We start from the raw sequence: 25113 nt of genomic DNA on the forward strand, positions 1-25113 counted from the left end.
CATTCCTCTGCGTGTCATACAAAATCATAGGATTACGTGACGTCACTAAATCCCATCAGTTTTAACGCATTGCGGGAAATTATAAGCGTTAACGTATTTCGATTCTGATAAACAAAGCAGGAATGACATGGGCGGATCCAGGAAATATTTTTAGGGGGGACCAAAAAAGAAGGGCACATTGACTCGTCAAAAGGGCACCTTACTACAAGTTTTGATATTTACAATTAATATGAATTCCTACAGTTCTACGTCATAATATACTAGCAATAATGAAGTAAATTGGCGTCACTCGCGTTAGAACCTCAATGGGGCCCCATTGAGACTCAATAACACAGACACATATCTGCAAGCTTGCGCATGTACACGAAAATCTTGATTTCATTTATCTACAATATAATTATTGTTTACTTAAAAAAAAAAATTCTACAAACAAAAAGGGCACTTGGACATTTTGAGGGCACTTGAACAATTTTTTGGGGGACGCGTCCCCCTGGTCTCCCCCCCCCCCCCCCCCCCCCCCCCCCTGGATCCGCCCATGGAATGTACGAGTCTTATGGATGACATTATGTAATAAAAGAATTATTGACCACATTTCGGGCAATATCATGTTTTATGGACCGAAGAAATTGATATCAATTTCTTCGGTCCATAAAACATGATATTACCCTCAATGACGGTCAATAATTGGTAAGTAACGTTGACGTATTTTACAGGTGTCAACATGGCGGAACGTAACTAACTAAATAAAACATTGAATGCCGAATAACACCAAGTACATTTGTTTTACACACAATTATTTACGCTTCGCACCTCTACTTTCTTTCTCCAATCTGGCCACCCACCCCAATTTCTGGGCCCTACGCAAGATTGCTTGGATGACAAGAAAGCAGAACGTTTTTAAACCGATCTGGCAAACCCCACGTTATCGGGTCCTTTCCCAGATTGCTCGATCTATGGTGTATCAATTTTTAACATAACTAAATGACTGGTATTTGATTGACATTAACTGATACATAAATAGAAAAGCTAAAGTTTGACATGATTCACGCCTTCGAGAGTAAAAACAAACAGCGCTAACAATTATTACAAATGCTCTTTGAAGTTAACCAGACTGTGTCTGAAATTATATATTACGTAGCGAGGCTCTCCACTTTCATTTCATTTCATTTCAACTTATTTTCGTGCTTATATCCAATTAAGGTTCAAGCACGCTGTCCTGGGCACACACATCAGCTATCTGGGCTGTCTGTCCAGGACAGTGGGTTAGTTGTTAGTTAGTAGTTAGTGAGAGAGAAGAGGGTGTAATGGCCTTGCACCTACCCATTGAGCTCTTAAGAACTCGCTCTGGGTTGGAGCCGGTACCGGGCTGCGAACCCTGTACCTACCAGCCTGTAGTCCGATGGCTTAACCACTGCTCCATCGAGGCCGGTGCTCTCCACTGACTACCAAACACGGGATCATTTCATTCCGCTTAGTCGGCGATCTATTATTCTGTAATTATCACCTTAATCCGAGACTGCCGAGACTATCCGAGACAGGCGCGCTTCGCTTGATTGACATGATTGACAATACATTCGTCTTTAAAATACTACCAGCAACGACAGTTTGATCAATCCACACGCGTCGAGTTTTAGAGGTGCATACTGTATTAAATCTTTATGGCGGGACCAAAGAATTAGATCAAGAGATCGAGGTTATCGAGTTTTCGAAGGTCGTTATTACTAGTTTGTATAGCAACTCGGCCGGGACCGTCGCTTCAGATCGAGAGATCGAAGGTGGAGTGATCGAAGTTTGACTGTATATATATATATATGTATATGTACATGTATATGTCATATTAATGCTGCTAGTAATCCATTACTTATAGTATTGTAACTACATCTACTATAATGGAAAAGATATACATTTAAAATTAAAAAAAGGAACTTCAAAATGTTATACGATTTAAAACATGTAAAACATAAAAAAAATAAAAAGATGAACAAAAAGATTACAAATACGCTTTTATACTAATTATTATTTAAAAGTAAAATAAATAAATAAATATGCATTTAATTAAGAAGGATTTTGCGCCTTTGGAACATATTAAATAAGGTACGAGCAACTGAAGATTGCGCGTCATCATTCATATTAAAACTAGTTTTTCATGTCCAGAAAGTGTCATAATTTTCATGTGAAGAATGCATATGTACAGTTAAAACACATCTAATATCTTCATATACTGGGCAACACAATAAAAAGTGCAATTCATCTCCAACACAATCTGTACAAAATAAACAAACACGATCTGTTAAAGGAATCGGAGGCCTGTTGTATGTTCCTGTTTCAACAGACAAAGTTAAGTTATCCAAAGTATTTGGTAGTAGTGCTCCAGTGGTAGTTAGTTCTGTTAGTAAGGCAGTCACTGAACAGGCTGTGTAACAGTCAAGACAGCAGTGGTCTCCATATAACCAGTCAGCTGAAAAGAGAGGGGCGTCTATAAATTTAAAAAAACAACGACAACAACCCCAAAACTAGTTATTACATAACGTCCGTTTGCTTCAAAAGGAACCCGATGCACTGGCATATACTTATATACCTATATACTAAATAAAAAAAGGTTCTTAAAGGTTGGTTTGTTTAAAAGCACTAGAGCACATTGATTTATTAATCATCGGCTATTGGATGTCAAACATTTGGTAATTTTGAAGTAGTCTTAGAGAGGAAACCCACTACAGTTTTCCATTAATAGCAAGGGATCTTTTATATGTATCACTCCACCGACAGGACAGCACATACCACGGCATTTGATATACCAGTCGCGGTGCACTGGCTGGAACACGAAATAAGCCAATGGTCTCACCGACGGGGATCGATTCCAAACCAATCGCGCATCAAGCGAGCACTTTACTACTGGGCTACGTCTCGCCCCATATACTAAATAATGAAACAATCATATAAAAATATATTATTAAGTTTTAAATCCATAATCATCTCATATATCATTTACCCCCCCCCCCCCACCCCCCCACCCTCCTCCACACCAAGCATTCTATGTACATAAAATGTTTAACAAATTACCATCAAAGTATAAAGTAGATTTCATTTTTATACAGGGGTGAAGACAAAATGCTTGAACAACCAAGGTAGATAGCGTCACCTGTCTTGTTAATGGAAGATTTAACAGAGAAATGTGATGGTAATTTGTAAAGAAACTTTGTTTACATTGATGGGTTTTTTTCTTTAAAAAAATAAATATATTTCAGTTGATACGGGTTTAAAACTTAATGATGTTTTTATATGAATTTTAACTTTATTCATTATAGAGTTATATGCCAATTCATCGGTTCCGTTTTGAGGCAAACGGACTACATACATGCAACCTCTTGATCTTAATATTGTACACGTACTAAAAAGGCCGTTTTGACTTTCATCTTCAAAGTGCTGGTAACCACCCATATTTAATTGTAAACTGATGGCGAGTGTGTTCTGTATTGTGATTGGTTAATTACATTCTTTTTCCGGGATAAAATAGACACAATCTGATTAAAATTAGCTCTACTGGTATATATCAGTAGATCTAGCAGCATTGCGTGGACTACCATGTCCAGGTGACATTTCGTCTATATATAACAATTTAGGAAGGGAAGGGAACTCTATTTACGTGCCCATATCCAATAAAGGTTCAGGCACGCCTATCACGGATCCAGTCTCTGACAAAGCCAGTGGGTGGTTCCGGGGCAGATATCAATTTAAATATCGACCAATTACACTTCGCCTTTTATAGCGTTATTCGGGAGCATACAAATTAAAAAAATATCAGGCGAGACTATTTATGCAATAGGCGAACTTGTTTATGCATACATAATTAATACTCCTGGGTAAAGATTTTACTAAACATTACCAAGAGCCAGTGTTGTTATGAATTTTTTATATTGTCTTTTAAATGAAAGTAAGGATACACTTTTTTTAATAGAATCTGGGATTGTATTCCATGTTGTTATGAATATTTTATATGAAGGTAAGGGTACAGTTTTTTAAGTAGAAGCTGGGATTGTATTCTATGTTTCAACACCGGAATATCTGAAGGAGTGTTTATACAATTCAGTGTTGGGTCTTGGAAATACAAGATTATTATGTGTTGCTGATCTCAGGTATATTTATTTGAGCCTGATGATGGTATGTATGCATCATGGGTATTTACCGTATAGTTTCGATGCATTTAATGAAGGATAATTATGTTGTTTTGTTATTACATTGTTTATTTCATTATATGCAAAGTAATAATTGTTAATGCTTAATAGACAGAAGGCCACAAGGGAGATTAGTGCACTACTATTTGTGTAACCTTATTTAAATAAAGATTATTATTATTATTATTATTATTATTATTATTATTACAGGTCAATAGCCAATGGGGGGTCGGTGACGGTTTTTTTCTTCAATATTCGTCAACGCTTCGCGCCCTTGTGTGAGGCATTTTGTGTTCCACCATAAGCCTAAACAACACCCCCCTCCCCCTCTCAAAATCATGGCTACGGGCCTGTATTATTATTATTATATGATGTCTTAACAAATGGTTATTTCAACACTTGGTTAATAATACACCACGGACTACTTTTTCTGAAAAGCAACAAGTTAACTTTTATATGCTCTTTCCACAGGACAGTACATATCACGGCTCTTGGTGTACCAGTCGTGGGGCACTGGTAGAAACTGGAAATCCCCAAGTCCACCGAGGACAACTGAGTCCTGACCGTGCGTCCCATCGCACCTCGGGCGAACGCTCTACGTGTGTTCCGTCCACATCTAACAAGGGTGAAGGTTAATGGTTATATCAGAGCTTCTATAATTTTTTTATAAAAATCCACTAGCCATGGGATCGGTGATTTTAAAAATGTACTAGCCACGATTAAAAATTCACTAGCCCTACTACTTTAAGTTAATACAATTTTACTAAATAGTAGTAATAATCAGATGTATCACCTAGAGAGGGACATAGAGCGTAACATCGGGGGGGGGGGGGGGGGGGGGGGGGGGGGGGATATTCATATTTACAAAATACTTCACTGCAATATTTGACTCACACCTCCAAAAAAAAAATCACTAGCCATCGGGCATGGCAATAGTAGTTATTTACTAGCCCAACATTGAATAATCACTTGCCATGGGAGTGGGGCTACCATAATCCAGAAGTCCTGGTTAGCCTATATGTTAGTGGTTAATACGCCATGATGAGTTAGTGCAGTGGTCAAACATCACTAATAGCCAGTCACCTGTCTTAAAGCTAATAACACGGGGCGGGACGTAGCCCAGTGGTAAAGCGTTCGCTTTGTGCACAGTCGGTCTGGGATCGATCTCCGTCGATGGGCCCATTGGGCTATATTTCGTTCCGGTCAGTACATCAAAGACCGTGGTAGGTGCTCTCTGTGGGATGGCGCATATAAAACATTCCTTGCTACTAATGGGAAAATGTAGCAGGTTTTCTCTCTAAAGGCCACTGCAGACTTTTGCGACAAACGTGCAATTTTTGTTGCATGCAACTGAAATTGCTCCGACCAAACACGTTTGATTTTATTGCATGTAATTGCATGTAATTCTCGCCGTCGCAAACGTGTGCCCCTTCTATTCAATGCAACAAAACGTTGACGCAATAATTTAAACTGCCAATGAACGGATAGATAGTGATCACATGACACAAAATGGCAGCCTCAAGCAGCATGTGGTCTACAGAAAAGGAGGATGAATTAGTGGTGATGTGGCTGACAATGCCATGTCTTTTTGACACAGCATCCCTGAATATAGCAACAGGGCTAAAAGGGAGATGTGTCTTACAGAGATGGAATCTGTGCTTGTGCAATACCAGGTATGTTTATATAAGTTTTCTAAACAAGTACATTCAGTCATTTACGCCAGAACGTGTCTCGATGACCTCAGTCAAAACAAATACGAGAAAAAGCTGCCATTTTGACTGTCACGTAATTACTGTTAGATTAAAATAGCTGGTTGTCGCATGTGTGTGCAAATCAGTGCAACGAGAAAAAAGTTGCTTGCAATCATGCAATTTCAACTGCATGCAACAAAGTTTCAAAGGTCTGCGGTGTCCTTAAGACTATATGTCAAAATTGCCAAATGTTTGACATCCTATAGTCGATGATTAATAAATCAATGTGATCTTTAACAAAACAAACGTTATAGCTGATAAGCCTAGCCACTGCACCATTAACATAGTAATGCGTGTTTAAGTACATTGTACTACAGTAATTGCCCTCATTTTATAACTGCATCTGCTTCCTACACCAATCTAGCATCCGCCCCTGAAGCTTTCATGTAACGATCAGTCAATTTAAATGAGACCACGTTTATAACTTAAACGAATACTTATTGAGCATTGCCAGTGTAGTACGTACTTACCTAAACGTTGAAAAACCACACAAGCAAACCAAGAACGACGATCGTCGCCGATGAACATTGCACTGGGGCTGGACTGATGTACCCTGAAAACACCCGGAATACAACACGTGTAGACAATATAACCTAGGTTTTCGAGGGCACACACACCACACACACACACAGACACACACATCACACACACACACACACACACACACACACACACACACACACAAACACACACCACACAATGAACACACACACAGACACACACACACACACCACACACAAACACCACAGACACACACATACCACACACACATAGACAGGGTGGCACATATCACGACCTTTGTCCAGTTGTGGTGCACTGGTAGGAACGAGAAAAACCCCAGTCAGCTGAATGGATCCACCGAGGTGGTTCGATCCTGCGACGCAAGCACCTCGAGCGAGAACTCAACCGACTGAGCTAAATCCCGCCTCTGGTGTGTGTGGTGTCTGGGTGTCTGTGATGTGTATGTGGTGTCTGTGTGTGCGTGTGTATGTATGTTTGGTGTATCTGAGGTGTGCGTGCGTGTGTGTGTGGTGTGTCTGTGTGGTGTGTTTGTGTGTGTGCTTGTGTGTGTGGTGTGTGATTGTGTGTGTGTGTGTGTGTGTCTCTCCCTCTCTTTGTGTGTGTGTATGTTTGTGTGTGTGTGTGTGTGTGTTTGTGTGTGTACCTTTCTCACACTCTGTGTCGTGAGTAGCACTACAGGGAGACAACTCCGCTCTTCTCATCTGGCTGCAAACAGTACAAGGGGTGCACCACTGGTTCTTGGAGAAGGTTCCGCTCCGACACGCGACACACTCAATTTCTTCACTTCCTACGGTGCAAGCAATACAGTTCACAGGTAAAATAGTTAAAATTTGTTTTGTTTAACGACACCACTAGAACACATTGATGTATTAATCATCTGCTATTAGATGTCAAACATTTGGTAATTATGACAGATAATTGAGAGAAACTTTTTTTTCCATTAGTATTAAGGGATCTTTTATATGCATGATTCCACAGACAGGATAGCATATACCACAGCCTTTGATATACCAGTCGTGGTGCACTGACTGGAACGAGAAATAGCCCAATGGGCCCACTAACGGAGATTGATCCCAGACCGACCGAGCATCAGGCGAGTGCTTTTCCACTGGGCTACATCTCGCTCCTAGAGTTCACAGGTAAGACATATTTGTTTAATGGCATGACATATGTTATCACTAAACTATGGCAATTTAGAAATGAAATGCATAATATGCGTTTGAATTGTCTACACGTTAGCACTGTACATAAGTTATGGCTAATAGGTACTGAACATATTACAGGATTATTTTCAGATATGGGACGATAGAGCATGAAACAACGGCAGGCGAATATTGGATTGTTAACACTAAAGCTGTATCCTAAAGCTCTATCATAACCGGACACGAGCGATGCGAGCGATTATTTTAGAAATCATTGATTTCAATTGCCGTATCCTAACCGCACACGTTAGCGCGAGTGCAGTTAGGATGCGGCAATGGCAATCAATGATTTCTAAAATAATCGCTCGCGTCCGGTTAGGATAGAGCTTAACACCAAATGATGATGATGATGATAACTAGTTTAACGTGCCCATATATGAGATCGGTGGCCTGACTGGGAGGGGGGGGGGGGGGGGGGGGGGGGGGGGGGTTTAGAGTTGAAAATGGGCAGAATTTTGAAAAAAGCAATTAGTAAAAAAGTTAATAGAATAAATAAAAAAAATAAAAAATTACAAGCCAAAAATAAAAAGAATTGACAGCTCGGCCGAATATTTATATAATTTGGAGCATTTTTAGGACAGTCCAAAATAAAATATGAGAAAGAAGAGAGGATCGGATATTTAATAATATTAAAAAAAAGTAATTTCAACAAAATTTTGAACGCAGATCTAAAAGTTTAAAGTCCGATCGATATGTCCACGCGAGTGGCCTCGTTAAGGCCGTTTGGGTGCACAGCTTAAAGGGACGAGATGGGTTGCATCCCGTCAAGAAAACCCCTAGATTGACAGTCGATAGACGTTGAAGGTGTAGTGCTGTGCTGAAATACAGATCTTCAGAAGCCGGATCCGTCTGAACGAGAGAGAGTATCAGACTAGGGTATAGTCCAGTCGTCATGGGTTGGTATAGTGGTGCGGACGGGCCCGACTCCGGAGGATACGAGATGGTATCACTATAAAGCAAGGTAAAGTCTAGAAAAAGAGTAGTAGGGGCCGACCCCGCTTCCTATTTCTTCTTAGAGTGGGGTGGTCAATCTTCCAGTGCTGCTAGGACAGGGTCAGACATGTAGAGACTAAACGCGAACAACCGTGGCGTTCTGCAGAATGGCCGTCATACGAGTCACGAAAAGTCGACAGTCAGACGGAGAAATGACGTGGAGGCAAGGAATCTCGCTAAAAAAGAATCCAACCTGGTGGTGCAGGCTGTCGAAACGAGAAGCGTTCCAGTGTTCAGTCAGTTCCAATGGCCGCATACATTACAGTAGAAAACTTCATTTCGCTGACAAAAACAACGAAATGAAGGATCCCCAAGTCGAGCACACGAAAACACGTGCAGTGTGCACAAGCGAAACAAGCACGTCTTACCGCGTGGAGATCCAGACTGGGAATGTTAACACCAAAAGTAACTTGTTAAAACACTATACATTAAGGCTGATTTATCCCTACTATCTCTATAATGGTCATAGACGTTGGAAGATGCTTGCAAATGGTGGGATCGGTAATTATATTATATTAATTCGCCTTTTAGATTTGTCTCCTTTGGTTGTGCCTTGACGTAGCGAGGATTTTATATTGGAGATACCCACACTGTCATTTGATCATTTTTATGGGGAGATATACAAAGGTGGCGGGGAAAAAGATGTGATTAGGTGGAGAACATGGCGCCCGTTCCTCCCCCGTACCCCCACCTTCTTGCTACACTAAAAGGAAGTGTGAGTAATGAATATGTTTAATCCACCTATACCTTGTCTTTGTGTCAGGCCATAGCCGGGTTTGCACGCACACACGGTATTTTCGGTTTGGCTACATCTTCGCGTCGTCCGTTGGCTGTCACCATCACACGGGCGACGACATTTCTGACAGCGTCTGTCCATAGTGAAAGATGGCTGAAAATATCCTTCCGCACAATCCAAACATTTTGAGTTCGTCAAATGCTGCTTGCAGTGCTCCAGTACGTGCGAGCCCGGTCCACATTTGTAACAGAACAAAATAGTTCCATTACTTAGAAAAGTCGGGTACACCTTGGTGCTTTCAACCGCCTGAAAATACACATACAATTTACATACCATATTACTGGAAATACACATACAAGTTACATACCATATTACTGGAAATACACATACAATTTACATACCATATTATTGGAAATACCATATTATTGGAAATGCACATACAATTTACATACCATATTACTGGAAATACACATACAATTTACATACCATATTACTGGAAATACACATACAATTTACATACCATATTATTGGAAATACCATATTATTGGAAATGCACATACAATTTACATACCATATTACTGGAAATACACATACAATTTACATACCATATTACTGGAAATACCATATTATTGGAAATGCACATACAATTTACATACCATATTACTGGAAATACACATACAATTTACATACTATATTACTGGAAATACACATACAATATATATACTATATTACTGGAAATACACATGCAATTTACATACCATATTACTGGAAATACACATACAATTTACATACTATATTACTGAAAATACACAAACAATTAAATAATGTGTTAATTTTAATGGAAATGTACACAGGACTACAATTAAATACTGCATTACTGGAAATGTACACAGGACTACAATTAAATACTGCATTACTGGAAATATACACCTACCTTTTGAAATGAATTACTGGTAATACGTATAAAATACATACAACTATTATACTGCGTTACTGGAAATACGTATACAAACAGGACACACAAATAGACAACTATTGCACTGAACATTACTGGAAATACACTTACACACAGCTATTATACTGTTTTATAGAGACAGACATTATACTGTTATTAACAATACATATACAGACACAACTATATTATACGTGCAGGCCCGTACGCAGGGGGGGGGGGGTGCGACGGGTGTGTACGCACCCCCCAAATTACTAAAGGTCCACTTTTCTCTATTAAATTTAAATAATGTTACGTAATCGTTGTTGTTTTGAGGGGTTATTTTTATGTTGATTGGTCCATCATGAGCAATTCGCACCCACCCATTAAAAATCCTGCGTACGGGCCTGTACGTGTTACTGAAAATACAAATACACAGCTATTATACTGTGTTAATTCTTTAATTCTTTACGAACACAATTAAACCGTGTAGTGGAAATATGTACCACACAGCTGTTAAAACGTTAAAAACTAGAAGCCAGTTGTTCAAACGTTAGTTAGCTTAACCAGTGATTAAGAGACATGTTCAAAACCAGATGTTAAATCACCACAAAGAACAAATAAAAAGATATGTTGAAACTTCACTTGGAACAGCAGGGATTTCAGCGGGGTTGGGGTTATAGACTGTGTTGAGCGAAGTTTATATGGGGCCATGCTCCCCCAGAAAATACATTTCAATTTTGTTTTAAGCTTGGGCAAGTAAGGGTTTCAACCTCCAATACCCCCCCCCCCCCCTCCCTCCCCCTGCAAATGCACCCGATTCCTCTCTAAGATTATATGTCAAAATTACCAAATGTTAGACATCCAACAGCAGATGGAAGGAAGGATAGGATATGTTTTATTTAACGACGCTCTCGACACATTTTATTTACGGTTGTATGGCGTCGGATGATTATTAAATCAATATGCTCTAACTTTGATGTCGTTAAACACCCCCTAACTTTACCCTTTCCAAATGAAAGAATGTTTATTTGAATTTGTCGATTTTACCACGTAAAACGTTCATTGTCTACTTTAGTATATTTTATTTTAAAAATATATACCTGATTAATGTGTTACTAGTATACAAACTAAACTTTGAAAGTTCTACTAACACTTTATAAAATATCAATTCTGAAATAGGAAGGTACGACTGTCGATAATACGTTGTCAAGATCAAAACCGGTTTTAACGAAAGAATAGTATGTATCCTCAACCGAACGTTCTTTGTACAGCGCAAGAATTCTCATTTCAATTTTTTATGGGCGGAACCCTACAATTTCCAATCCGCAAAGGCACCTGTTAACTTAAATTGACATCAGGCTGTCGTTTGTGGTTTGCCGAGCAATGGCCGCACAGGCGACTAATCGAGCGTATACTTTTGACGTTCTCCGTTCATAGCGAACACACACTAAAGTTGTATCCTAACCGGACGCGTACAACTTGAGCGATGTTTGTAGAAACCATTGATTTCAATTGTTGCATCCTAACCGCACGCGTACAATGTATTTTTCGTACTGAGGTGTCGTTACACATCTATTCTATTCTATTCTAACTAGTATAAAGTTTGTTTTATTTAACAATACCACTAGAGCACACTGACGGGGATCGATCCTAGATCGACAGCACATCAGGCGAGCACTTTACCACTGAGCTACGTCCCGCCCAAACGAGTATAAAACGCATCGTTGAAAAATAAGCATGCGTTAGGAAAAGAACAGTTTCAAATGTCTTTTAATTTGCTTTGTGGTTATATATGGGTTTTTTAATTATTATTATTGAGAGAGAGAGAAAGAGCGAGAGAGACAGAGAGACAGACAGATATATATATATATATATATATATATATATATATATATATATAGAGAGAGAGAGAGAGAGAGAGAGAGAGAGAGAGAGAGAGAGAGAGAGAGAGAGAGACAGACAGACAGACAGAGAGACAGACAGACAGAGACACAGATAGAGATACAGAGAGACACAGAGAGAGAGACACACACAGAGAGAGAGAGAGAGAGAGAGAGAGAGAGAGAGAGAGACAGAGACAGAGACAGATGTTATATTTGTATGACTCGAGGGGTGGGGTTAGTTTAAAGTCATACCTTGTGATAAAACGATTGTATGAAACATATAAATTATACTAGAACATGTATATTAAAGGATTGTTTTTGTTTATCACTGGAGCACACTGACTACTAATCATCGGCTATTGGATTGCAAACATTGGATAATTCTGACGTAAAGTCTTAGACAAAGCCTCCTACATTATTCCATAAGCAGGACGGGATTGAAACTTATATGTGCACTTCTCCACAGGCAGGACAGCACATACCACGACACTGGCGTCGGAAGCGGGGGGGGGGGGGGGATACGGGGTCATGTGCCCCACTCCACTTTGTAGCAGCGATGGTTTATATATACATTTTGTATATATATTTATATTTATACATGCATATATATATATATATATATATATGTGTGTGTGTGTGTGTGTATTTGTGTGTGTGTGTGTGTGTGTGTGTGTGTGTGAATGTGTGCGTGTGTGTGTGTATGTATATATATATATATATATATATATATATATATATATATATATGTATGTGTGTGTGTGCATGTGTGTGTGTATTTGTGTGTGCCTACCCCCCCCCCCCCCCCCTCCACACACACACTTTTCGGCAGCTTCCTACGCCCGTACACTGGTTGGGACGGGAGAATGGGTCCACCGAGGGAAGTCAATCCTACGACCCAAGCACGTCAGGCGAGCACTCCAGAGAATGCGTCAGATTTCTGGACGACCGTACAGCAGGACGGACGGACGGACGGACGCAAACGTTCATTCAGCTGTTGCCTGACGTGCACACGTACATATATCATACCTTATGTTCAGCACTGGTGACAACGTGACACTGACACAGCGTGTAAACGAAGATAAATATAACTGCATAACCCATGATTTCTTCCTGGGGGAAAAAACAACCAAAATAAATTATTATTATTATTATTATTATTATTATTATTATTATTATTTAAATGCAGTTATAACACGTTGATATAATACATAAAAGCACGCACGCACGCAAACTCACAGAGAGACACTATAAATTCTTAGTTTACTTTTCTTTCTACTGTCTTTTGAAATTATTTTCGATATTTAATTGATTATAAATGTATTGTGCCTACTTATAAGCATGATATATTTTTAACACTGGCTTTTCCAGACTAATTATAGATGTAGGCCTATTAACCTATTTATAAACACACTAACAGGCTAATATGTCGTGCCATATACAAAATAGACCACTCGCTTTACGGGAAAACAAAAGGAGAAAAATATGATTCAAAAGCCATTTGATGACATATGTACTATACATCAGTTATGTAATCAATAGGCGTGCGGGCTATTTTTGTAGGGGAGTGGGAAGGGGGAAGGCTGATTTTTGCCCGAATTAAACAGAAGTGCCTGGATCTGGATTACAACATTTATTCATATTAGCATTACTGTCACATAGCTACATAGACTTGCAAACGAATCTAATATTGTGAGTAGAATGATGAAAATACATGGTGAAAAGTCTTCAGGCCAGCTCATTTTGCTCGAATTTTTCTATCTTTTTTTTGCCCGAATTTGAGAATTTTCTCCATGATTGAAGGGTGTGTGTGTGTGTGTGTGTGTGTGTGTGTGTGTGTGTGTGAGTTGCACCCTGCTGCCCTGCCCCGTACGCTTATGATGTAATCCACATACGATTGTTATTAATACAAGGCATGGTGTCAGCAGCATTAATAGACTGTGAAAAAAAATAGCAGAGAAAGACTAATCATAAAATCCAAGGGCGGATACGGGGCATTTTGGGGGTTTGACTAAGAGAAAAGGGGCGCATGAACTAACTCGTGGAGATGGGTAACCCAAGGAAACTTTGGTTTTAAAAGCAGGCGCGTGTGCAGGAAATTGTGCAGGGAGGATTTAAAGCTAAAAAAAAGGGACGATTCCCATGCCCCACCCCATGGGTCCGCCTCTGAAATCACGCACTTGACATGGACAGAACCATGACTTTGAGAACTGTGAACGGCGTTAAGGAAGCCTACATTGTAGTCTTTTAGAAACCCCGTGCGTACGGTACCTCCACGTCCCACCCACCCCTCATCATTACTGTCGCATAAGGACATACGAATTCGCCGTCGGTCGCTTGATAGAAAAACCTCCTTTCGGTTTCCGCAATTCTTTTTCCTTTTATCGAAGGCACTGTTAATATTAGCTTTTTATTATAAAGATAAAAATCGTTGAGTTTCGAATTTTTGCTTTCAAAGTATTCCAAACATCAATTTTGTTGCAGATATAAATGACATTTAAAAACAACAACAACCTTTCTTCACAGTTATAGCAAATGGAATAGATAATATATATAAACCTGTCGTTTGAGTTCCTTTGTCTATAGTGGACACGTTCAACCTTAGTTTCCTACTTATTAAAATTAGGATACATACCATTGTTTACATTAAACATGGACTGCTTACATACTATTTTGGCCTTTTGACGTTCACAGAGTGTAGCTATACTTGTTTCCAGGTAAAACTCGCTTCTTGGTTCAAACACTAACACCTACCTTGAGCGTCGCGCTGAACCGACACAAAACCCGTTTATAGATCTGTGTAAACATACTGCAAACAAAAATAGAATCGGGAATTTTTTTTTAACTTTCAGAAAATTAATTTCCTGGAGAATGATTGTAGTCCCGAAAAATTCTTAACGGGCGACTGAAAAGATTGCGACAAAAAAAAGAGAAGTTTTCTTTTATTAATAAAATGGACATATGCGTACGGGCTCCCATTTTTGTAGGGGTCACCCTGAATTTTGCTCGAATTAAATGAAAATGCCCTATTCTGGATAACAATATTTATTTACTGCAAAACAGTTATATAGGCTTGCATGCGAATCACTACGCATTTTTACATGGATTATAACTAATAGTGTGGTTAGAATGATGGAAATACATGGTGAAAACGTTTCAGGACAGTTAATTTTGCCCGAATACCTCCATATAGTGTTTGCTAAAATTTGCGAATTTTCACCAGCACCAGGAAAGCAGTTGTCCCCCGCCCCTGTCTCGTACGCTTATGGAAATGAATAAGTAGAAATGAATAAGTATATGCCATTCTGTATTTAAATTAATTTTGTTCAGTTAAGTTTATTACATCAGTACACCCGTTTGGGCGACGGGTGCGTACGCACCCATCAAATTGCCAAACGTTCATTTTTTTAAATTTTAGCAAATTTAGATAACGTTACATAAACGGTCGGGTTTTTTTTTTTTTAGCCATTGTTGGTCCCATCACGAAGAATTCACATCCTCGCCTCCATTAAAAATCCTGCGTACGGACCTGGACAAACAAAACCGGTACATGGTAATTAAACATTGGAAGATTACCAAGGTTGGTGTCAACGTGGATGCAAAATAGCACTTCATTCGCCTACTGCGACATACAACTAGATCTGTGACCACTATATATCTTGTGTACAGTCTTTATGCAGGCCCGTGGCATGGTGGACATTATGGGGGGAGGGGAGCAACTGAATGAGCGCCGAAGGCACGAATTGTTTGGGTGGTCCGGGGCATGATTCAAAGGTTATTTGCTCGTTAGTCTCGCTACAACTTTTACATTCAGTCAAGATGTAAAGTTTATCAAAACACACAAAAAAAGAAGCCAAAATTATCGGAGGGAGCCCCCCCCCCCCCCCCCCCCCCCCCCGCTACGGGCCTGTTATGGTCCAGATACTGTAGCAGTGTCAGAAGGATATGACGGGCTTTTTCCAATAAAAACAGTCAACAGTAGTAACAGTCTGTAGATTTTGTGTATTATGAGCTACGAGTACAAGTCATACTACTAAGACCACACACGCACGCACGCACACACACGCACGCGCGCGCTCGCATATATTTTGGGTAATAACAATTATAAGAATCTATTGATAGGTTTTTAAAATACAGAACATTTGAGAGTGCAGATCTGACTAGCAGGTAGAGTACTGTAGTTTCTGACTTTTAGCACCAATTGCCGTGTATACTTTTAATACACAACATCTACCAGTAGTTATAAAAACTGACACCAATCGTCTTGTATACTTTTAATACACAACATCCACCAGTAGTTATAAACACTGACACCAATCACCCTGTATACTTTTAATACACAACATTCACAAGTTGATATAAAAACTGACACCAATTGCCGTGTATACTTTTAGTACACAACATCTACCAGTAGTTATAAAAACTGACACCAATCGTCTTGTATACTTTTAATACACAACATCCACCAGTAGTTATAAACACTGACACCAATCACCCTGTATACTTTTAGTACACAACATCTACCAGTAGTTATAAAAACTGACATCAATCGTCTTGTATACATTTAATACACAACATCCACCAGTAGTTATAAACACTGACACCAATCACCCTGTATACTTTTAATACACAACATTCACAAGTTGATATAAAAACTGACACCAATTGCCGTGTATACTTTTAATACACAACATCTACCAGTAGTTATAAAAACTGACACCAATCGTCTTGTATACTTTTAATACACAACATCCACCAGTAGTTATAAACACTGACACCAATCACCCTGTATACTTTTAGTACACAACATCTACCAGTAGTTATAAAAACTGACACCAATCGTCTTGTATACTTTTAATACACAACATCCACCAGTAGTTATAAACACTGACACCAATCACCCTGTATACTTTTAATACACAACATTCACAAGTTGATATAAAAACTGACACCAATTGCCGTGTATACTTTTAATACACAACATCTACCAGTAGTTATAAAAACTGACACCAATCGTCTTGTATACTTTTAATACACAACATCCACCAGTAGTTATAAACACTAACACCAATCACCCTGTATACTTTACACAACATTCACAAGTTGATATAAAAACTGACACCAATTGCCGTGTATACTTTTAGTACACAACATCTACCAGTAGTTATAAAAACTGACACCAATCGTCTTGTATACTTTTAATACACAACATCCACCAGTAGTTATAAACACTGACACCACCCTGTATACTTTTAATACACAACATCCACCAGTAGTTATACAAACTGACACCAATTGCCGTGTATACTTTTAATACACAACATCCACCCGCACCGTGTGTAATACAGACGGACTTTGAGGTGGCCGCTATCCAAGCTGCTCAAGAGGTGTACCCAGACGCCGACATCAGAGGATGTTTTTTTTTCATTTCTCACAAGCGGTGTGGAGGAATGTCGCAGAGAAAGGCCTTGCAGTCGAGTATAGGACCAACCCTGATCTCCAGCGCCATGTTCGTAGAGCCGCTGCCTTGCCACTACTCCCACTCAACCAAGTGCAGGACGTCTGGATGGATGTCATGAACAACAGTCCCGACCTTCCAAGGCTAGAGCAGTTCAACGACTACATCACCGAGACATGGGTGGACGATGACGCCAGATTTCAGCTACTACTCTGGAACCAGTGGGCCAACGTGGGACCTCGGACCAACAACAATCTTGAAGGGTTCCACAAGTTGAAGAACCGGATCCGAAAAGCCCATTCCAAGCCCATCGTCACAAACATAAAGTCGAGGCTACAGACCGTGCAAGAATAGCTCAAGTCAACCTTGGAGGAGCCCCACCAAAGAGAAGACGGGATCTACAGGGAACTGGATGAGCGCCTTGTCCGTCTCAAAGATCACCTAACGACCGGCAGGAAAACCCCAATGCAGTACTTGGATGCCGTTGGACATTTGATCAAGCTAAACTGAAATAGTGTGAACATTGATCTGTGGGAACTGTGTAAACTGCTATGAACATTGAACATAATATAATCAACTAACCTGTGAAAACTGAAAAAAGTGAAATAAAATAAAATAAAGAAATGTATAGAATATGTTTGCTTCTGTTTTGTTTATCAGTCTTCAATATTGGACCAGACTATTACATATAGGCAGGTGATACAGGTAGAACGTCATAATCACTCAAGCACTTAATCCCCAATTAAGGACCCTAATTATGTTGTTATAAGCTGTAGGCAAAATGGGATGTAGGCACAATGGTACTAATCCGTTGATATAAAAACTGACATCAATTGCCGTGTATACTTTTAATACACAACATCCACCAGCTGATATAAAAACTGACACCAATTGCCGTGTATACTTTTAATACACAACATCCACCAGTTGATATAATTTGCTGATGATGATGGTCGCACATTCCACCCCAAATATGGGTCTGGGTATCAGGGAACATTTTATTCAGTATCGCGTTGCAATTCGTTGCATACGTTTCAGAGATCGCTACGCAATTTTAAAACATAAAACAGTTGTTGCTAATCAATTTTAGTTGACTAGAAATATCGCTAAACAAGATTTTGAAAACAAAATGTTCCCTGGTATGCTCTAGGGATCGCAATCCGGTACCGGCTCCCACCCAGAGTGGGTTTTAGCGACTCAATGGGTACGTGTATGGCCACTACACCCTCTTCTCTCTGACTAACCACAAACTCACTGTCCTGGACAGACAGCCCAGATAGCTGAGGTGTGTGCCCAGGACAGCGTGCTAGAAGCATAATTGGATACAAGAAAGAAAATATTTTAAAAACAATTGAACTACGACAGTTGAGTTGCGTCGCGTTTATGTTATCTACAAAACTTTCGGATGGAGGAATTTCCATAGAAGCCAAGCGATCCTGCGACCCATCATACCTCAGGTAAACACTCAGCTACATCTGATGGCCAGATGTGACAGATACCCTCCATCTATTACAACCTCCATCCATTACACTCATACTAAGTAGTTCAGATACCCTTCATCTATTACACTTATACTAAGTAGTTCAGGCTACATCTGGTGGCCAGATACCCTCCATCCATTATACTCATACTAACTAGTTCAGATACCCTCCATCCATTATACTCATACTAACTAGTTCAGATACCCTCCATCCATTATACTCATACTAACTAGTTCAGATATCCTCCATCCATTATACTCATACTAAGTAGTTCAGATACCCTCCATCCATTACACTCATACTTACTAGTTCAGATACCCTCCATCTATTATACTCATACTAAGTTCTTCAGATACCCTCTATCTATTATACTCATACTAAGTAGTTCAGATACCCTCCATCCATTATACTCATACTAACTAGTTCAGATACCCTCCATCCATTATACTCATACTAACTAGTTCAGATATCCTCCATCCATTATACTCATACTAAGTAGTTCAGATACCCTCCATCCATTACACTCATACTTACTAGTTCAGATACCCTCCATCTATTATACTCATACTAAGTTCTTCAGATACCCTCTATCTATTATACTCATACTAAGTAGTTCAGATACCCTCCATCCATTATACTCATACTAACTAGTTCAGATACCCTCCATCCATTATACTCATACTAACTAGTTCAGATACCCTCCATCCATTATACTCATACTAACTAGTTCAGATATCCTCCATCCATTATACTCATACTAAGTAGTTCAGATACCCTCCATCCATTACACTCATACTAAGTAGTTCAGGCCACATCTGATGACTAGATACCCTCCATCCATTACACTCATACGAACTAGTTGAGGCTACATCTAATACCCTCCATCCATTACACTCGTACGAACTAGTTGAGGCTACATCTGATACCCTCCATCCATTACACTCGTACTAACTAGTTGAGGCTACATCTGATACCCTCCATCCATTACACTCGTACTAACTAGTTGAGGCTACATCTGATACCCTCCATCCATTACACTCGTACTAACTAGTAGTTGAGGCTACATCTGATACCCTCCATCCATTACACTCGTACTAACTAGTTGAGGGTACATCTGATACCCTCCATCCATTACACTCGTACTAACTAGTTGAGGCTACATCTGATACCCTCCATCCATTACACTCATACGAACTAGTTCAGATACCCTCTATCTATTATACTCATACTAAGTAGTTCAGATACCCTCCATCCATTACACTCATACTAAGTAGTACAGATATCCTCCATCCATTATACTCATACTAACTAGTTCAGATACCCTCCATTCATTACACTCATACTAAGTAGTTCAGGCTACATCTGATGGCCAGATACCCTCCATCCATTATACTCATACTAAGTAGTTCAGATACCCTCCATCCATTATACTCATACTAACTAGTTCAGATACCCTCCATCCATTATACTCATACTAACTAGTTCAGATACCCTCCATTCATTACACTCATACTAAGTAGTTCAGGCTACATCTGATGGCCAGATACCCTCCATCCATTATACCCATACTAAGTAGTTCAGATACCCTCCATCCATTATACTCATACTAAGTAGTTCAGATACCCTCCATCCATTATACTCATACTAACTAGTTGAGGCTACATCTAATACCCTCCATCCATTACACTCGTACGAACTAGTTGAGGCTACATCTGATACCCTCCATCCATTACACTCGTACTAACTAGTTGAGGCTACATCTGATACCCTCCATCCATTACACTCGTACTAACTAGTTGAGGCTACATCTGATACCCTCCATCCATTACACTCGTACTAACTAGTAGTTGAGGCTACATCTGATACCCTCCATCCATTACACTCGTACTAACTAGTTGAGGGTACATCTGATACCCTCCATCCATTACACTCGTACTAACTAGTTGAGGCTACATCTGATACCCTCCATCCATTACACTCATACGAACTAGTTGAGAGTACATCTGATACCCTCCATCCATTACACTCGTACTAACTAGTTGAGGCTACATCTGATACCCTCCATCCATTACACTCATACTAACTAGTAGTTGAGGCTACATCTGATACCCTCCATCCATTACACTCGTACTAACTAGTTGAGGGTACATCTGATACCCTCCATCCATTACACTCGTACTAACTAGTTGAGGCTACATCTGATACCCTCCATTCATTACACTCATACTAAGTAGTTCAGGCTACATCTGATGGCCAGATACCCTCCATCCATTATACTCATACTAAGTAGTTCAGATACCCTCCATCCATTATACTCATACTAAGTAGTTCAGATACCCTCCATCCATTATACTCATACTAACTAGTTGAGGCTACATCTAATACCCTCCATCCATTACACTCGTACGAACTAGTTGAGGCTACATCTGATACCCTCCATCCATTACACTCGTACTAACTAGTTGAGGCTACATCTGATACCCTCCATCCATTACACTCGTACTAACTAGTTGAGGCTACATCTGATACCCTCCATCCATTACACTCGTACTAACTAGTAGTTGAGGCTACATCTGATACCCTCCATCCATTACACTCGTACTAACTAGTTGAGGGTACATCTGATACCCTCCATCCATTACACTTGTACTAACTAGTTGAGGGTACATCTGATACCCTCCATCCATTACACTCGTACTAACTAGTTGAGGCTACATCTGATACCCTCCATCCATTACACTCATACGAACTAGTTGAGGCTACATCTAATACCCTCCATCCATTATACTCATACTAACTAGTTCAGATACCCTCTATCTATTATACTCATACTAAGTAGTTCAGATACCCTCCATCCATTACACTCATACTAAGTAGTACAGATACCCTCCATCCATTATACTCATACTAACTAGTTCAGATACCCTCCATTCATTACACTCATACTAAGTAGTTCAGGCTACATCTGATGGCCAGATACCCTCCATCCATTATACTCATACTAAGTAGTTCAGATACCCTCCATCCATTATACTCATACTAAGTAGTTCAGATACCCTCCATCCATTATACTCATACTAACTAGTTGAGGCTACATCTGATGGCCAGATACCCTCCATCCATTATACTCATACTAAGTAGTTCAGATACCCTCCATCCATTATACTCATACTAACTAGTTGAGGCTACATCTGATGGCCAGATACCCTCCATCCATTATACTCATACTAAGTAGTTCAGATACCCTCCATCCATTATACTCATACTAAGTAGTTCAGATACCCTCCATCCATTATACTCATACTAAGTAGTTCAGGCCACATCTGATGGCCAGATACCCTCCATCCATTATACTCATACTAAGTAGTTCAGGCTACATCTGATGGCCAGATGTGACAGATACCCTCCATCCATTACACTCATACTAAGTAGTTGAGGTTACATCTGATGGCCAGATACCCTGCATCCATTACACTCATACTAACTAGTTGAGGTTACATCTGATGGCCAGATACCCTCCATCCATTACACTCATACTGACTAGTTGAGGCTACATCTGATGCCAAGATACCCTATATCCATTACACTCATACTAAGTAGTTCAGGCCACATCTGATGACTAGATACCCTCCATCCATTACACTCATACTAACTAGTTGAGGCTACATCTGATGCCAAGATACCATCTATCCATTACACTCATACTAAGTAGTTCAGGCCACATCTGATGACTAGATACCCTCCATCCATTACACTCATACGAACTAGTTGAGGCTACATCTAATACCCTCCATCCATTACACTCGTACGAACTAGTTGAGGCTACATCTGATACCCTCCATCCATTACACTCGTACGAACTAGTTGAGGCTACATCTGATACCCTCCATCCATTACACTCGTACGAACTAGTTGAGGCTACATCTGATACCCTCCATCCATTACACTCGTACTAACTAGTTGAGGCTACATCTGATACCCTCCATCCATTACACTCGTACTAACTAGTAGTTGAGGCTACATCTGATACCCTCCATCCATTACACTCGTACTAACTAGTTGAGGGTACATCTGATACCCTCCATCCATTACACTCATACGAACTAGTTGAGGCTACATCTAATACCCTCCATCCATTATACTCATACTAACTAGTTCAGATACCCTCTATCTATTATACTCATACTAAGTAGTTCAGATACCCTCCATCCATTACACTCATACTAAGTAGTACAGATACCCTCCATCCATTATACTCATACTAAGTAGTTCAGGCCACATCTGATGGCCAGATACCCTCCATCCATTATACTCATACTAAGTAGTTCAGGCTACATCTGATGGCCAGATGTGACAGATACCCTCCATCCATTACACTCATACTAAGTAGTTCAGGCCACATCTGACGGCCAGATACCCTCCATTCATTATACTCATACTAAGTAGTTGAGGTTACATCTGATGGCCAGATACCCTCCATCCATTACACTCATACTAACTAGTTGAGGTTACATCTGATGGCCAGATACCCTCCATCCATTACACTCATACTAACTAGTTGAGGTTACATCTGATGGCCAGATACCCTGCATCCATTACACTCATACTAACTAGTTGAGGTTACATCTGATGGCCAGATACCCTCCATCCATTACACTCATACTAACTAGTTGAGGCTACATCTGATGCCAAGATACCCTATATCCATTACACTCATACTAAGTAGTTCAGGCCACATCTGATGACTAGATACCCTCCATCCATTACACTCGTACGAACTAGTTGAGGCTACATCTGATACCCTCCATCCATTACACTCGTACTAACTAGTTGAGGCTACATCTGATACCCTCCATCCATTACACTCGTACTAACTAGTTGAGGCTACATCTGATACCCTCCATCCATTACACTCATACTAACTAGTAGTTGAGGCTACATCTGATACCCTCCATCCATTACACTCGTACTAACTAGTTGAGGCTGCATCTGATACCCTCCATCCATTACACTCATACGAACTAGTTGAGGCTACATCTAATAGCGCCCCCCTCACTTTTCAACGCCGAGGGACAATCTATATAAATGTCCCCCCCCCCCCCTTTTTCGTTTAGCACACACACACACACGTCCGCCCACTTTTAAAGCCGGATTGACGCACATGCTGGTATGACCTCGCTAAATTCGCTAAACATTTTATGCTCACCAACATTCCCTGATTTGCCGTATTACCCAATGCCCTGTATTTAAATGCTCTTGCATAACAATGTATTAATTTTAAAATGCAACAATTTGTACCACCCTCACAAACTGCAGTATGAAAAATCATATTCTTATAATACTGCAGTACAGCATGTACTGTGATTTGTGACAGTCTCTTTGATAAACATCAGGTGAAAGCCAATGTTGCCCATGTATGATCAGTTAAACGTAGCTGCTGGTTCAACATTCTTACAAGCCGACATTTGTCATTACCTGTAGTAGTAGTAGTGGTAGTGGTAATGGTAGTGGTAGTACCGTATTTCCTGTATAATTATGACATTTCAACAAACAAACAAAAAAATTAAATTGACAGTGGTTGTAATTTTTTCCCAGCCAAAATGAAAATTTGCTACAGGGTTGTAATTTTTTAATTCGGCCCAAACGAGATGATCATGGTATCACAAAATAGTATCTTTTTTTTTCAGATGAGATGATAGCATTTATATCCATGGTGTATATGTTGATTGTATGTAAGTTTTAGTGGCAGCCACATGCTAATATAGCAAACTATGGGATTGGATTTATTGGTATATAAACCCCATACATGATGTACAAACAAAAACAACACATCATTACAACAGTACACGAACAAAACACGAACAAAACAAACCAATACACGATAATGCTTACACGAAATTTCAACTCCATATCTTGACTGAAAAATTATATGTGGGATAGATGGATAGACTGAAGGAAGGAGATGAAATCTATAATGCCCTCTG

At 39.8% G+C, this 25113-nt stretch overlaps 1 protein-coding gene across 1 annotated transcript; it reads right to left on the reverse strand.

Moving 5' to 3' along the window:
* Positions 1 to 1311: 1311 nt before the first annotated feature.
* On the reverse strand, positions 1312 to 13296 carry LOC121390680 (tumor necrosis factor receptor superfamily member 4-like). The gene is made up of 5 exons (XM_041522555.1): positions 13220 to 13296; positions 9388 to 9682; positions 7089 to 7232; positions 6394 to 6476; positions 1312 to 2458 (listed from the first exon to the last, which is right to left on the reverse strand). The coding sequence occupies exons 1-4, from the start codon at positions 13292 to 13294 to the stop codon at positions 6394 to 6396; spliced, it is 597 nt and encodes a 198-aa protein (XP_041378489.1). The 5' UTR covers positions 13295 to 13296; the 3' UTR covers positions 1312 to 2458.
* Positions 13297 to 25113: the final 11817 nt, after the last annotated feature.

Source organism: Gigantopelta aegis, chromosome 15, assembly GCF_016097555.1.
Source record: "Gigantopelta aegis isolate Gae_Host chromosome 15, Gae_host_genome, whole genome shotgun sequence".
NCBI classification, from domain to species: Eukaryota; Metazoa; Mollusca; class Gastropoda; order Neomphalida; family Peltospiridae; genus Gigantopelta; species Gigantopelta aegis.

Excerpts from the sequence above, each read along its gene's own strand:
- LOC121390680 (XM_041522555.1), bottom strand. The coding sequence starts at position 13,294 with ATGGGTTATGCAGTTATATTTATCTTCGTTTACACGCTGTGTCAGTGT. Across the intron at positions 7,233-9,387 it reads TGGCCTGACACAAAGACAAG|GAAGTGAAGAAATTGAGTGT; the intron begins GTATAGGTGGAT and ends CTTGCACCGTAG. Across the intron at positions 6,477-7,088 it reads CGACACAGAGTGTGAGAAAG|GGTACATCAGTCCAGCCCCA; the intron begins GTACACACACAA and ends GGGTGTTTTCAG.